Source organism: Symphalangus syndactylus, chromosome 1 (genome assembly GCF_028878055.3).
Source record: "Symphalangus syndactylus isolate Jambi chromosome 1, NHGRI_mSymSyn1-v2.1_pri, whole genome shotgun sequence".
NCBI lineage: Eukaryota > Metazoa > Chordata > Mammalia > Primates > Hylobatidae > Symphalangus > Symphalangus syndactylus.
In genome coordinates, this window is record NC_072423.2 from 87,578,228 (window position 1) to 87,595,384 (window position 17,157).

The following is a 17,157-nucleotide window of genomic DNA, read 5'->3' on the forward strand; positions in this document are numbered from 1 at the left end:
TTATGCGGTAGGGGTTGTGGAACCCAGGTTTTGGTCTCCTGATCCACGTTCTTTTGGCTAAAGCCCAGCTCCTCATTGTACACAAAGGCAGTTTATAAAAGGCAAAATGCTGGTGAGATGCATGAGATTTTCATGACTTCCCCTGAGATGGCAGAAGTATTTGGGAGTGGAGAATGGATGGCTAAACCTTGCTGCTGCCTAATTTCTCCCCGATTTCACACAGCACCATCCTGGGGGCCTCTAACAGAGTTCCAGGGTGATTGCTAGCATGGAGGAGGGCGGCTCCTGTGCTGCGTAAGAACCCGTCCTCCAGAAACTAGGACTGTCTGGGCTTGAACCCAAGTGCCTTGCTGTGTCAGCTGGGGCAAGATTTGCATCCTCTGTCTTCAGTTTCCTCATCTGTAAGATGGGATAGTAATAGTAACTTCCTTTTACAGTTGTCTTGAGGATCAAATGACATGCTAAGTGTATAGACTTAGCACAGTGCTTGACACGTAATAAGAGTTCAGTCAGTATAGGCTGCTGTCATTGTGATTGCTGTTATTATTGTTAATAGGTATCCATGTAGTTGAAGTCAAAGCTGAGTAGGGTCTGACATCCCACCTTGTCTCTGGTGCCCTTGACAAATGCCAAGTGACTTCATGCCATCACTGAGGGAGAGGCACCCAGGTGGCTTTGAATCTAGATGAGGAAGTGGAGTCAGCAGCTTTATCTATCTTCTTTATTTCCTCTGCCCGCTAATAGAATTGGGGCTAGAGAATGGGTGGCGGTCCGGGCAGTACAGTTTCAAAAGGGCTATAGAAACAAGTTGTTTTTTTTTTTCCTCTACTCTGTTTTCCTGACGAGGGAGGCCCCTGCCTACTCCTCTCGATCTTCCAGCCCTTTGCTTTTCACCTCTTACCACCTCCCTCACCCCCAATCCCATCTTCTCCTCCAGCCTTTCTTGGCCATTTAATTAGCGTGTTTATTCCCTTTGTCTGGCATTGCCATCGACCTTCTGTCGTTGCAGGGCCCCTTTCCCCCTCCTCTCTCTGCCCATGACCTCTTCCAGCAACTTTCCCACGGAAAAAGGAAGACCAGGGAGGGCGGGAGGAGTGGGATGAAGAGAAAGGTTTGGGGGCAGGAACAAAAGATCCTGTGAATTATTCAGAGACAGAAGCAGGGGGTTTCTAAAGGGAAGCAAGAAGGGGGCTGTGCAGTGGAGGCAAGCGTCACCCCTCTAGCCCCCTCCTCTGGAGCTGAGGATTCTGTCTCCAGCTAGGCCTCAGTTGCCGTAGAGACAAGATCCTTGTCCTGCTGGAAGATTCCTGGGCTGGTGCATAACTCCGAGAAAAACACTGCTTCTCATCATGGTGCTTGCAGAGATATCCTTCCTCCCCACCTCCCTCAAAACTCCTTTCTCTGCCACCTTGCCAGCTCTCTTCTCTTGTCTTAGTTTTATGTTTTAGCGACAGAAACAAAAGACCCTCCATATCAGGGAACAGCCCAACTGAATGGGAGCAGGGGGTGTCTTATGATTGGCCAAGAAGTGGTTAGGACAGACAGTTTTGGCTGATGGAGTTGCCTGAAGGATGTGAGATGCATGCCTGCCATTGGGTTGCAGTTTTCTGGGAGAGCTCAGGCTTTTGAAGCTGGGGCCCCAACAGGGTGTGACCAGCTGGAACTTCATGGGCTGTTCTCCAAGGTTTAACCAGTAATAGTGGGGGAGGTGAGATCAGGTGTTGCCAACTCAACCGTCTCAAGTACTGCCCAGGACTCAACTTTATGCTGGATACCCATGACCTCAAGAATCAGAAAATTGCAATATTAGAGCAGAAAACGTCTTTATTCAGCCCAATGCCCCTTTTATACTTGGGAGGTAAAAGCAGAAACAATCACCCAAATTTGCACAGGACTCAGTTGTTTACAGTGATTTGACCTAGTTCCTAAATCCTCACAGGGACCCCATGGGGCAGACATTTAGGATGCCCTGTTCACAGCTGTGGTAACTTAGATATGGTCAACAAAACGCAGAGAGGCTGTGTGGCTCTCCCAAAGGCAAAGCAGGTCAGTGCTGAGCAGGGCTAAAACAAAGACTCCCTGACTCCAGTGCAGAGCTCCTTCCATTACAAAGATCTGGATTTCACAAGCAAATATCCCCCTTCTCCCCAGACCCCTCCTTCCCAGAGCCCAGTGACAAGCCTACCCGCCATGTCATTCCTCTCCTCAAGTGGCAGGGACGTGTATCTCTCCCACCTGTTGAACCCACAATCTTCTTGTGTGTCCCAGGTCCACGTGCGGGCCCTTCCCTCCCTCTCTCCACACCTTGCCCCTGAGTTCTTGAGCTGCCTGAAATGTGTGGTGTTCTGGGGATTGGATTATTTCCTGGTTGGCCAGATTGGGTATGGAAACCTGCCAGTCCAGTTTATGGGAACAAAGGTGGCTTTTGTCACCCAGATCACAGCTACTTATCAGCTGAGGTGGGGGCTCTGAAGATGGCGAGGGAGAAGGTAGGTGCAGGGCTGGGCCCTGAGCGCTGCCCCCTGCTGGGGAGATGGGAGCAGGACACAGGAAGCCGGGTCTTTTCCCCAAACCTCCCTAGAAAGGGCTGGGCGAGGAGAATCTGCCATAAGTGGAGAGGACTCAGGGCTTGGGTGGCCATTTTGTTCTCCGATATTGGTGGGAAGTTGTCAGCCAGTTTCCATGGCATCTTCTAACCCAAGACCCTCACAGTTTTACAGATGGGGAAATTGAGGCTCAGAAAAGTTAACTACCTTAGGGAGAAACTCCTGGCAGGGATGGGACTTGAACCTGATTTTCCTGACTGCCCATCCACCATACCATGCCTGGCCCTGGGGAGCAGGTCACAGAGTCCAGAAACAAGTCCATTCTTCTTTTCTTAGCCCAGTGGCCCTTGTTTTGTATTCAGCTTTCTCCTCCATCCTCTCATCCTGGTTTGATTTATCCTGGGGACAGTTTCAGAAGAAAAGTGGCTTTGGGTGGCCTGGTGAGACACAGACATTCCCATTCCCACATCTGTTCTTTCACATCCATCTCCCAGCATTGGTGCACATGTCGTCATCCCTGGGAAGGGACAGAGCCCCAGGCAGGCTCAAAGTAGCTTAGAGCTGGGGAAGCACCTCCCTTACAGGCATGAGGGGCAGAGACAGACCCCACTGCTTGGCATGGAGGTCCCTTTGCAGCTTTCCCCATTCCTAGTGGTGGGTTTATTCATTACGCTCTCTGAGTTTCTGGTCTATGTTTGCAGTGTGGGATGTTATAAGGATTACATAAACACAAGATCGTGGCATAGTAAATGGGCTCTGGTGCCAGATTTTCTGGCTTAGCTGTGTGATCTTACCAAGTTTCCTTAACCTCTCTGTACCTCAATGTAGTTGTCTCTAAAATGGTGTTAGTAAGTGCACCTCTTGCATAGGATGTTGGAAGGATCAGACAGGTTTATATGCTGTGAGCAGTTGGAGCCACTCTTGGGAGGAGGTGAGCTCTGTGCATGTTGGTAACTATAACATGTGAGTGAAGAAGAGCCATGAGCCATGCGTTCACTGCTGACCCCCAGCATCGGGAATAGCAAACAACACAAAGTAGGGCTCAATGAACACTTTTTGGATGGATAAATCAATACATAAATATTTTTTTCCTCCTCTTGCTTACCCAGCACCATCCTGCCCCCGCAGCAGAGCTGCTGGCTTTGTAGGCTGTCTGCACCCTGGAGTCATCTGTGACTGGGTCCATTAGCCTCTCCAAGCCCAGCTGCAGGAGTGTGGGTGGCAGAGAGGATGGCGCAAGACCCAGACCCATGTGTCCCATATTTTCCGAGTCAGCGCTGTGGGAGGGCCGCGCCTTTCCCAGGCAGCTGCGCCATCTCCTCTCCAGCCTGGCTGGAGTTGCTGGGGAGAAGGACAGAAAGGGGAGGAGGCTTTGCCTAATATTTATATATGTCTCAGGGAAAAGGAGAAGTGACAGCTGTTCTAGCAGTGGTTCCAAATGTTAGACTGGGGATTGCCGCATCTGCAGCCTCTCAGGAGCTTTGGGAAATGAGCTTCTCGTGCTCCACAGGTGGCTATTCTGGTCTGGATCTGGGACCCTGTCCTTCTAAAAGCATCTTAGGTGACTCTTTTGTACACCCTGGTTTGAACTTGCTTCTTTGTTTTTTCATTCCTTCAACAAATATCAATTGAATGCCTACTAGTGCCTGGCTCTGAACAAAACAGACAAAGATATTTTGCCCTTGTAAAGCCTAGATTCTAGAAGGGGGCATAATAAGCAATAATTTCTTTTAAAGGATCCTAAGTAGAGCAGGAGTCCTGGCGTGGGATGGAGGGGTGGGTAGCAATATTCAATACTATGGTCTCAGGAACCTCACCTGGTAGGTAGGATTTAACCAAGGGCTGAAGGAGTTGTAGGAGGAAACTAAGCAGTTGTCTGGTGGAAGGGCATTTTGGGTACAGGGAACAGCATATGCAAAGGCTCTGAGGCAGGAGTGCACCTGGCTCCTTGAGAGCTGAGTGATATGAGAGGAAGCAAGATGAATAAGAGAAGCTGGGTGGCAGTGTTGGCAGATCGTGTGGGCTCCGTAGGCCTTGCTAGGACTTTAACTTTGAGTGAACTGAGGAACATAGTTCTGAGGTTCTGAGTGGCGGAGTGACATGGCCTGACTTAGGTTTTGAGGATATCACTTCCTGCTGTCTGCTGTGTTAAGCAGTTACTGCATTTTATTAGAATTAAATACTGGTCCATTTTGTTCCATGTGTCAAAATGACATCGTATCTGCTCTTTCCTTTCACAGGGTCCCCACAGTCCCAGTGAAGAACCTAAATGGGTCAAGTCCTGTCAACCCTGCCTTGGCAGGTAAGAGAAACCCCCAGGATGCTCTGGGTTAAGGTAGAGAAATCAGAGTGATGAAATAGGTCGTGAGCATTTCTGGAAAAAAAGGAGAGAATCTGGATATTAATGAAAGCAAATGGTGATTTTAGGAATTGCATGGGAATGGTATGAAGAGTTTGGAAGAGAACTGATTACTAAAAGGAAAGCATGCAATTGAAGATAAGTGAGTGAATGAATAAGTTTCTGGGGAAAGTACAGGGTAGAGAATCCAGGAATTATGAGAACTTTCTGCTGGAAAGGAGGAGAGTAGGTTAATGGGGAAAGAGGAATTTGGGGAATGTTGAGAGCTAAGTCTCCAGTCCTTCCTCACCCATGCCCTGCCCCTTCCAGGAATCACTGGCATCCTCATGAGTGCAGCGGGGCTGCCTGTGTGTCTCACCAGGCCACCAAAGCTGGTCCTACACCCACCCCCCGTCAGCAAGAGTGAAATAAAATCCATCCCAGGGGTTTCCAACACAAGCCGCAAGACCACCAAAAAACAAGCCAAGAAAGGTACCAGCCTCTTGTCTCATGGGGTACTGAGAGTCAAAGACTTGGCTGTCAGCCCTGAGTCTGCCTCCACCTCCAAGGGTCATAGCCACGGCTTCACCCTCTGTGCCTCAATTTCTGCATCTGCTAAGTGGGCCTAACCAGTAAATCTTGACGATTATACCAAAGCTGATGTGTATGGATCAGATAGAAACACCTTGAGAAATAAAAATATACAATGCAAAAGTATAGAAACATAAAAATATAAGGTGTGGTACAAAGAAAATATGTTAGAAGAGAAAGATAACTTTGGCATTGGAACCAAAACAGACTGGATTCAAATCGTACCTTCGTTTCTTGCAAGTTGTGTGACCACATGGAGCCCCTATTTTCTCATCTTTATAATGAAGTAAAAATAGTCACAACTAGTATAACTGGTATCCAGCAGGTATATCCTGGAATGCATTGATGACAGGAAGTAGTCCCTGTCCTGTTTCTCCCTAGAACCTACAGATGCTCTGAAATCCTCCTTTAGGAACCCCCTCCTACCTGCACACAATCCGGCAAGTAAGGGGTCAATATCGGTACCTTCCTAGCACTGCAGGACCCCAGCTTAGCTCTGTGGCTGGTCTTTCTGGTCACTGGCATTAGTTGTTAAATTTGACCATCTCCGTAAGCCCCAATCTTGCAGGCTTGTGAAGTTTAAATTGGATCATGTGTGTGTTGCACTTAGCCCAGGGCCTGGCAAGAAATAGGCTCTTCATTACTAGAGCTTAATTCTTACAAGAGAAGCAGGGCAACCGGAGGAAAGGGCCTGCATCGAAGCTTTTGGCTGTTGCATGATCCACTTCCTGAAACCCTTGTCCTACTTTTCCAGTCCATCAAGATTTCCCTGCTTAAATGAGCTCAATTGCCTTGCTCATAGTCTTATCGGAAATAACAGCATTTTACACTTTCCCACTCTTCCTGTTATTATTAATAGTGCATATCAGGGCCTTATCTGGCAGAGAGCTAAAGGGCAGTACATCCATTTGCTCATTCGATTGTCAAAGCAACCCTTTGAGGTAGTGCTATTGCTTATCCCCATTTCATAGGTGAGAAAACAGAAGCTTAGAGAAATTAAGGGAGTGGCCCAAGGTAGCACTGATCATTTTTCAGGTTGTATCATCCCATCCACTACCTTCAGGTTGGGCTACCTTTTAAGAGTCCAGTCCCCCCCAAAAAATCCCTAAATCATTGCAGCCCATCAGGAGGCTTCCCAGAGGATCACCCTTCCCCTGCTGCAGGACTGTGCTGGCTGGCAGTGACAGTGCCATCCACAGCCAGGAAAGATTGTTCTGGAGTCGTGGGTCATAACTTCCTTGTTTCCCGTAAAAATAATCACACTTTGACACCACATTACAAATTGAGACTACACTTAGCAAATTGTAAAATGAAGGTAGTAAGACTGCCTAACATCTATTTAATGTGTAACAGTTTACAAAGTGCTGTTATCAAATCATTTGATTATAAGGAAGAGAAACCCACTCAACTCTTCTCAATTAAAAAAGTGGGTTTGTTGAAAATAGGCACAGAGATGGCAGAAAAGGGACTGCAAGAAATAAAGGCTTCTCGTCAAACCATCTCACTTGCTTTTCCACAATCCATACTCTCTTCCATGTTCTTAAATTGCAGAAGGAATTCCTCCCCTTTTTGCTTTTAACTTGCCTGATAACTTCCTCCTCTGCCATGTCTAGCACGACAAGGCTGTTTGATCTCTTACCTCTGCCTTGGTGGCCCACTGAACCTCCTGTCTCTGCAGGTAAAACCCCGGAGGAAGTGCTAAAAAAATATCTGCAGAAAGTCCGGCACCCACCAGATGAGGTGAGTTCAGGATTAGAAGAGCGGGATTCACCTCTCCATCACCCACAAGCATTTCCTCTTCCGTTGTTGGTTTCTACAGGATATGGCAGGGGCTGCATTCCAAGCTCTCATGGGTACAGAACTGGTCAGAACTGACACTGAGGGTTCAAGGTCCATGGGCCAGAGGTGCAGCTGCACCTCAATCTCTCCCGCCTCCCCCTTCAGCATAGTGCTGGTTGTTTTCAAGCTACCTTAACATGACAGTCTCAATTTAAGAAAAACAATGTGATAAGCCACAAGAACTCACCTTAAAATGGGTTTGATACAGAACAGTGGTTCTCAACCAGAGACAATTTGGACCCTGAGGGAACATTTGGCCATGTCTGGAGACGTTTTTGGTCATCATTATTCTCAGGACCTTGTGAGTACAGCAGAGGCCAGGGACGGTGCTAACCGTCCTACAATGCCCAGGACAGTCCTCACAGCAAAGAATTGTCCTCCCCAAAATGTAAATAGTTCTGAGGTTTAGAAACCCTGTTAGACATTTATTTCAATAGCAGTCCCTCTGGTACAGTTAAAATACAATTCTTTTACATTTCTTTACAAGTTCACCTTAAGTAAAGCTCCTCAGTGGGCTTGTTGCCAGCATTTGTTTCCTCCATAAGCCATTGAAGGACAAAACAGAAGGACAGTGCATTGTCATAGCCCTCACGATTATGATAATTTAGATGATGAGCCCAAGTTAATCAGTACCAGGAATTATTTCAGGACGTTGTTGTGTAAAGTAAGACAAAACGATATTTAGATTCCAGAAAGCACATACACCCTTATTTGTGGGTGTTTTAGAAGAGAAGTGGTAAGAGCTCATCTGACCTCTGAGATCACGTGGAAATCTCCCAGGCTGGGTGACAGCTGACGGCCTCTCTGCTGTGTCTCCTCCCTCCCCAGGACTGCACCATCTGTATGGAACGCCTCACGGCCCCCTCAGGCTACAAGGGTCCGCAGCCTACAGTAAAACCTGACCTGGTAGGGAAGCTGTCCAGATGCGGCCACATCTACCACATCTACTGCTTGGTTGCCATGTACAACAACGGGAACAAGGTCAGTGCCAGCCTGTAGGGCTCCTGCCACCCTTCACACTGGGCTATGGAGTAGCAAGATGGTGAAGGCCCTGTAGGGCTCTTGCTCAAGTGATCTGGGAAGTCTTAGAGGTTACCCCTAGGCAAGAGTGATGATCTTGGCTGTTCTCAGCAGGATCAGTTCTTTACTAAATTACAGTGCTGGTAAGACTCGTCTTCACCTTCCCTTTTGGGCTGTGCTATCTAACTCTCCATCTTCAGTCAGGTCTAAGAGTGGGGTAGGTCTTGCCCATGAGGGTTCTCAGGGGAGTGGCCCATTGTCATGGCCCATTGCTAGGTGAGTGTGCTCCCATCAGTGAGAGAGAAGGAAGTTCTTATCACAGCGCTAGACCTATGGTGAGTATTCGTTCATACCATTGTAAATGGGTTTCCCAATCACCGTTTCTTCTCCAGCAACAGTGATTTTCAGCTACAATTTTCTTTGGACAATTTCAAAACACCCTTGATTGGCCCTTCAAAGGTACTAAAGACTGTTGCCAAAGTACACCTGGTAATCCCTGCCCTAGAATCCCACTGTTGGAAGAGGGGAAGGCTGTTTGGGATGCTTGTCTTGTCTATTATCTGACAATGCAATGGTATCCCCTCATTAGAGCTGGTTCTTTGGAATCTGGAAGGCTCCATAGGTGATAATTCTCTCCTTACAATGTCTGAGCATTTCCTAAGTCGTTGACTCATGTTCTTTCATGTACCTGAGATAACTTTTACTCCCTATTTCCATGAGCTTGAATACTACTTATTTCTCCAGGCCAAGCTTAGATTACATCAGAGTCTGAGATATCCCTGATAGCTCCCAACCTCTCACTAAGCAAAAAGTATGTCTGGATTATACGTCTGTCTGGTCTGGTCTATACGTCTCTTACTGTGGGAAAGAAGTAGAGGCAAGAGAGGTGGGAGACCTGAGCTTGAATCCTGGCTTATTAGCTGAATGACCTTGGACAAGGTTTTCCAATCTCTTTGAGATTTCACTTTCCATCTGGAAAATGGAGATAAAAACTATACCTACTTTATGGGGTCTTATGCTATTATTATTCAAATTGATATCACCTTTGTATTAAAGGCTGTAATTTTTTCCTTCATCTTCATGTAGCCTATTTGACTGAAGTTCCCAAAGTACTTTCTTGGTGTCCCTGAGAGACATGCTTATAGTGGTGGTCAGTCATTGATGGGGGATGCAAATCTGGATCACTTGCTCACTTTCCCAACCCTGGGCTAAAAGGTTTCATTGGAATCTTGCATTTCAAGAAGTTATTTTGGGCTTAAAGGGGTTTCTTAGCACATTTGTTCCCTATTTGATGTCTATATTCAAGAAGAATATGGTAACTCTACTTTTATTTCCGTGGGGCTTTCAAAAATGTTTCTCAAGAGTCTATGCTTTATTCTCTTTTGCACTAATACTTTGAAGCATGTGTTTTTATTTTATCAAACACATGAGAGAAAAGGGCCCAAGAAGAAAGGAGTGATTCACCCTAGGTCATGAAGCAAGTCAAGGCCAAAGCAGACAGTGGGAACCTGGTTTCAGAGAATAGTCACCCTAAATACGAGCTATTGCTTTAAGTGAGTAGACTGGAGAAGTCCCTAAATAGCTCAGCAGAGGATCCCTGTCTTCCTGAGGAGTTGGGGATGTCCTGGCAAGCTTTCATCCCAGCTGCGCAGCAGCACATTTTACACACGTTGCTCCCAGCCCGTGCGCCCTCCTTCTCTTTATGCCTCCTTTTTGCAAGCCTGGGAATAGGATTTGGTGTCCAGGCCCTCCTCCAGGCAGCACCTCACCAGGTCCTGCAGTGAAACCGTAACCCTGTACACCCCTGCATCCAGAACTGCCTCTTCCCACGAACGGAGCCCACTGAGTTGCAATGCAAAGCTGGGGCTTTAAACAGACCCCACACCCTGACAAGCAGGAAGTCCTTTAATCTTGCTGTGTCTTGATTTTCCTCTCTATAAAAAGGGGCTGATAATTTCTTCCAGGCCAGTGTCAGAAGCTGAGGCCTAAATGAAACAAGAAATGTTAAACTCTCTTTATAGTATGATTTAAAGCACTATAATTACTGGCATCATTCTCTCTTCTAGGTATTTGTGCAGACCTTACACTCTATCCTTCTAAGCAAATTCATAGCTATTCTTCAAGGACTATTTTCTTAAAGTTATCCTCATTTACTCTAGCTCTTAATGGCCAATTTCTCTTTTCATAGCAGTAGTTTCCAAACCTGTATGAGCATCAGTCTTTCCACGGAAATTATAAAAATGCTAATAACATTTAGATATACCACATGCTAAAATCTTCCTATAGATTATCTCGTTTAATTCTCCCAACAACCCAGTGAGACAGATATTTTTTATCCTTCTCCTATAAGGGAAACTGAGACTCAGAGAAGTTAATTAATTTGTCCAAGGTCACACAGCAGGCAGATGGCAGAGCTAAGAATTACGTCTAGGCAGTCTGATTTTCGCATTTACAGCCTGAACCATTATGCTTTGCAGCTTCCCAGTTCTTACTCAGTGGACCTGATGTGGGGCCCAGGCATCTGTGTGATTAACAAGCTCTGTGGGTGATTCTGATGCTCAGGAACTGGGCAGTTGCTGCTCTCCAGGTCTTGCTGTCTGTTCCACCCATTTGGTAATGAGTGGCTGAATAATGACTCCCTGTGTAGGCTCCTGCCCTAGAGAGCTGGTCCCTCCTCAGGGACAGGGGCTTCTCTTACATATCCCTCAGCATGGAGCATGGGACCAGTTGTGGAATTTACCTCCTATTACTTTGGAGAAAGCAGAAATAGCCTAGGTGACTGGGCTGGGAGGGAACAACTAAGATCTATCACTCACCGGGGCGCATTTTGTTTCCCTGGCCCTTTATCTCTGGTACTTTTTGGGACTGGGTGGGGAAGTTATTACCAAAACTGTTTCCCAATCTGGCTCTTCTGGCCTTGGCCCCTCAGGATGGGAGTTTGCAGTGTCCAACCTGCAAGACCATTTATGGGGTGAAGACAGGCACCCAACCTCCAGGGAAGATGGAGTACCACCTCATCCCCCACTCCTTGCCTGGCCACCCAGACTGCAAAACCATCCGGATCATCTATAGCATCCCCCCTGGCATTCAGGTGAGCCTTTCTCTCAGTTGAGCCTTTCCCTCAGCCCTTGGATTTTATTGTTTTATGTGTTTGTAGGTAAAGTGTTACATATGAAGAGTCTCCTTCCCACACTTTTCCCCCATCTACCCAGCCTCGCCCGCTGACACTACATCCCCCGACTCAACACTATTGTTCTGACTTTCCCATGTATCCTTCCAGGATTCTTTGTGCACACGCAACAGAAAATTGCATCCACCCCTCCCTTTTTTTTTTTCACAAACAGCGACATTTAGGCACATTGTTTGGCACCCTGCATTTTTCAGTTACCAATATAGTCTGTAGATCTTTCCACATCAGTATAGAGAGAGCGTCCTCGTTCTTGTGTCTGTGTAATCATCCATTGTATAAATGTACCACTGTTTGCATTCAGCAGTCTCCATTTGATGGGCATATGGATTGTTGCCAATCTTTGGCTACAACAAGTAATGCTGGAATGAATAACCTTGTACACATGTGAATATATCTGTAGAATAATTTTCCAGAAGGGGAATTTCTGTATCAAACGGTATTTGCACTTGTAATTTGATAGCTATACTTGGCTTTGATTTTGGTGGGCATTTCTTTCCTCTTTTGATTCTTTGAAAGACAGTCCTGAAGAACAAATCTGAACACTATTCCTGCCAGTAAATACAAATGTGGCACCTTCCTTCACACAATGAAGCTTTTTCTGAGTGTTCTGGGCCATTCACTGTATGCATTTCTTTAGCGAATATTAATTCTTCTATATTATTTTCCTCCCTCCTAGTTTTCTTCTTCCATTTTGTCTTTTATTGAACAAACATGGAGTGTGGATTATGGTCCAGACATGTTCTAGACATTGGAGAAGCAATGAGCAAAGTAGACGCAATCCTTGCTCCTTGAAGCCCCTATTCTAGTGGGGCCAGGAAGGCCATAAAGGAAACAAATGAATAAACAAGGTACTTCCAGATGGTGATCATCGATGTGGAGGAAATAAAACAGGAAGTTGTGATGGCCTGTAAAAGAAGTGAATAAATCACAGTTCTTCCTGGAGGGGCTTACCAGCCAGTCAGGGGAAGATAAATGTACATCACTAATAAAACCTCTGAGATGCAATGTAGACAAAGTGAGAACACAGGCATTCAAAGTCCAGCAGACCTGGGTTCCCCTTCCTGGCTGAGTCTTTATTAGCTGGTGCCTTCAGCCCAGGGGTTCCCAACCCTCAGGCCACAGAAGGGGCTGCACAGCAGGAGGCGAGTGGTGGGTGAGCCAGTAATACCACCTGTGCTCTGCCTCCTGCCAGATAAGTGGCAGCCTTAGATTCTCATAGGAGCACAAACCCTATTGTGAACTGTGCATGTGACGGATCTAGGTTGCGCACTCCTTATGAGAATCTAATGCCTGATGATCTGTCACTGTCTCCCATCACCCCCAGATGGGACCATCTAGTTGCAGGGAAACAAGTTCAGGTCTCTTACTTATTCTTCATTATGGTGAGTTGTATAATTATTTTATTATATATTACAATGTAATAACAATAGAAAGAAAGTGCGGAATAAATGTAATGCTCTTGCATCATCCCAAAACCACCGCCCACCACCCTGGTCCATGGAAAAGTTGTCTTCCACAAAACCAGTCCCTGGGGCCAAAATGGTTGGGGACAGCTGTTTTAAACAACAGACCCTTGACCTTTTGGAGCCTGATTTCTTCACCTGCACAGCCAGGAGCCCAATTGGCAGAGGTTTGGCGAGAATGGGAGATAACGTTTGCCTATGTGCATTGAAGGGTGAGCACAGTACCAAGGTGCTCAATGCCTGGTTGTCAACATCATTTTAGGTCTTGCTTGTCATGGTAAAGAGGAGGGCTTATATCTGTCTGTCTGTCTGGGAGGGTTAGAGGAGACTTTCTAGTGCAGGGAATTGTCTAGTTGAGTCTAGAAAGACATAAAAAAAATGGAGGAGAATGTTTTTAGTGGGAGGAGGTAAGAGGGTTGTAGAGGAAAAATTTGAGTATCAAAGGGCAAGAAGGAAGGGTTTAATTTGGGGCTCAAGACTCGCAAGGAAGTAGAGGGAGGAAGCATGAAGGAGGTGGAGGGAGAAGACTAGGCCGTGAGGGAGGTTGCAGCCAGATCATAGAAGGCGTTGAATACCAGGGCAGGGGTCCTGGATTTTAATCATCAGTTATTGGATATGCAGTTAGGAATATGGACCATTGTGTGAATGGAATTATGCTCTAGGAAGGCTAGTCAGGCCAAAGAGTTGGGGATGGCCAGAGGAAAGAAGACCAATTAAAAGACAAACTGCCACAGTCCAGGCCCTAGGAATGGGGCTCGAACAAGGGAAGGCCGGGATAAGGAAGAGAGAGATATGGTTGGATATGGGGTCAGGTGAGACTTCTGGAGTGTCTCAGAGGCAGTGAGTCAAGGTGATACAGACATGAATGAAAAAACAGGACTTGGGAGAAACAGCCGATGTTCTGGTGAGCAGTAGAACAGACTGAAGCTTGCAAAGACAAACGTGGGGCTACCATTTCCTCCAGGATTAAAAAGCAGAGAGCCCACACTGGGGGATAGAGGTGGCGCACGCTGCCTTGATGGGTGCCGCGGTGGCTCCTCCTGAAAAACCCAAGCTCATATCAAGGGAAATGCAGCTCTCCACTGTTAGGATCTACATTCATCCCTGAGTGTAAGTAACAGGACACTCAGTGCCATGTCAGTCAAGTTTCCGGGGACCACACAGGCATGTGTTTCTGTGAGGAGTCGAGACCTTCAAGCTCTGCATTCACTGCAGAGAACCATTCCCTTGGGGAGAAACTCTGGGTTGGGCTGAGGCAGAGTCGTGACTGCTCCACTTAGCAACGAGCTGGGAGGGCACAGCCGTGTTGGGTCAGTGCCAGGCAGGCGTCTGAGTTGGCCACACAAGCGGCAGTCGAAGGCAGATCAGGAGCAGTCAGAGCCATGGTTAGAATTGGCCTTTCAGTCAGGCAACTTGATTTAGAAACAGCCGGGGCCATGGGAAGGTTGTAAATTTGTAGTGATTTCCTATGAATGTCAAATTAATAAATGTTGGATTCTGCATCTCCGAGAAGGCGTTGCTTCTTTCAGCTCACGGTGACCCCTCCCTTCTCTGAGACCCCACTGCATTTACCATGTCAAACCATAGGTGATCTTGAATCATGTTAACTATTTAAGAAAATGGAAAGCCACAGAATTTCTTATCATTTTGGAACCATGGTCCATAATAAGTGAAAAAGAAAAATCTGGGTTTTTTTCTTGCAGTTTTTTCATTCATTTTTTCTTCCGCACTCATTCATTTATTCAGGCAGGACATATTTGCTGATCATCTATGTGAGAACTTGTGCCAAGAGCTGCATGGAAGTATCAGTTTTATACTGGTTGAATCTAGAAGGAGTTTTTAAAGAGGGTTCCATCCTTCAGGGGGTCAGGGATACTCAGAAATTATAGACAAACCTTTGTATGCGGAGGAGGGGATTTGGTCATTGTTACCAGGAGAAAATTTGCCGCTTTTCATGAGCTTCTCAAAGGGGCCTGTGGACACATTCTGGGCACTGATTAGAAAACCTGTTCTCACTCAATCATGCTTCAGTTTTTTTCTCGCCAAGTGGCCTGAGACTGCCTACTTAATAGGGTATTGGGTGGCGATAGTTGAAATGCTGTTAGAAGATTTTTAGTCCTGACTATCCCAATTCCTATTGTTAAAGAAGAAAACAAACAAAAACCCATGAGGACAAAGGAGAAAATCCACAAGAATCATTCAGAAAATTCTGTTGGCATAGCTCATAGCTTGGAGGCACTTTCTTTATCCTGAGTAGTTGAAAATCCAGAGTGTGCCTCAGGAAACCTGGGCTTCAATTTTAGCAGAGCCGCTAATATTACAGAAGCCACGTATCTTCTCTGCACTGCAGATTTCTTCTTTTGTAAGACAATAGATGATGAAGATGACGGACAATGATGTTAAACATTTACTGAGCTCTTACTACTCATCAGGCACCGCTCACTTAACATTTATAATAGCCCCATAAGGGAAGGACTCTGCTTCATTCCTGTTAGAGAGACGGGGAACAAAAGCCCCAAGACAGGGTTCCAGCTAATATAGTGGGAGGTAGCAGCTCTGCATCCAAACCCAGGTCTAAGGACACAGAAACACATGTTAAATGACCAGTCACAGTGCTTTTTGGGTCCGTTCTCTGTTGAGGCTCTATGGGAATTATTATTGTCATTATTATTGAAATTAGTCACAGCCTAACCCCGCTCTTGTCAGAAATATTTTGAAAAATGCCATTTGCTTGCTTGCTTTCTGTTTTCAGGGACCAGAACACCCGAATCCTGGGAAGAGTTTCAGCGCCCGAGGCTTCCCACGACACTGTTACCTTCCAGACAGCGAGAAAGGGAGAAAAGTAAGACTGGAGGTTTCCACATAGAACTAGGTTTTAGAATAGATCGGGCAGTTTACTTCTATGTCAAGGCCCAAAGTTTTGCTTCTTACAATGCACAGACCAAAGAGAACTGTGTCTCTTTTAACTCTAGATGCACACAGTAACAAGGTCAAATTTGAGTCAACCATAGGTGGGGTGGCTACAATTAGAATTTTTTTTTTTTTTTTGCAGTTGGGTGGGAGTGGGACATTTAGTTTGTATATTAGCCTGTTCTCATGCTGCTAATAAAGACACAAATAAAACTGGGTAATTTATGAAGGAAAGAGGTTTAATTGACTCACAGTTCCACGTGGCTGGGAAGTCCTCACAATCATGGCAGAAGATGAAAGGCAACTCTTACATGGTGGCAGTCAAGAAAGAATGAGAGCCAAGTGAAAGGGGAAACCCCTTATAAAACCATCAGATCTTGTGACACTTATTCACTACCACGAGAACAGTATGGGGGAAACTGCTCCCATGATTCAATTATCTCCCACTGGGTCCCTACCACAGCATGTGGGAATTATGGGAACTACAATTCAAGATGAGGTTTGGGTGGGGACACAGCCAAACCATATCAGTTTGTTTCCTCTCTCGGGTATTAGTGGCAATAATTCATCTATTTTAAGATCCTGTGTCTAGAGCCCTGCTGCTTAAACGCTGGTCCTGGGACCAGCACCAGTGGCACCATATAGAAGCTTGATAGAAATGCAGAACCAGAAGCCACTTCATCGTAACGAGATGCGTAGCTGATCTGACAACACATTGAAGCTTGAGAAACACTGGTCTGGGATAGGGATCTTAATATGTAGATTATTTTCTTTTTATATACTTTCATATTATTTGACTTTTTCCCAAAAGGGCAGAGAAAACAATCATTGGTTTCTGGATTCCTAGTGATTCATGATTAGGCTTCAGTGGTTCTATGAATTCTAAAATTAGAATAAAAAATTTATGTTTGTATTTCTATGGATGAGGCCAGAAAATCATTGGATTTTCAAAATCTTTCCCGATCTCAAAAGGAGTAGGAACCATTGATCTAAAGGGAGTACTGGGGGGAATATTGGACAAGATGTATTTTAGTGAGCTTTCTCTCCAAATTTCCGCAGCTTACTTCAACAAGTATTTATTTGTCATACACTTTGCATGTCAGCAGCTATGGCTATGCTGTTGCTGTGGGTCAGTGTCTTAGTCTGTTCTGGCTGCTATAACACAGTGCCATAGATGGGGTAGCTTATAAACAATAGACACTTATGTCTCACAATTCGGGAGCCTGAGAAGTCCAAGATCAAGGCGCAGGCAGGTTTAGT

The 17,157-nt window shown here is 45.9% G+C and overlaps 1 protein-coding gene across 2 annotated transcripts in view; it reads left to right on the forward strand.

The window, feature by feature from the left end:
* Positions 1-17,157, forward strand: part of DTX4 (deltex E3 ubiquitin ligase 4) — a 35,675-nt gene that overhangs the window by 11,018 nt on the left and 7,500 nt on the right. The window contains exons 3-8 of one of the 2 annotated variants that reach the window (XM_055270574.2): positions 4,787-4,848; positions 5,215-5,376; positions 7,154-7,215; positions 8,143-8,295; positions 11,264-11,425; positions 15,740-15,829. In XM_055270574.2, the coding sequence (XP_055126549.2) occupies positions 4,787-4,848; positions 5,215-5,376; positions 7,154-7,215; positions 8,143-8,295; positions 11,264-11,425; positions 15,740-15,829 (691 nt within the window). The remainder of the gene's footprint in view (positions 1-4,786; positions 4,849-5,214; positions 5,377-7,153; positions 7,216-8,142; positions 8,296-11,263; positions 11,426-15,739; positions 15,830-17,157) is intronic. The other variant, XM_055270669.2, reaches the window with a different exon arrangement.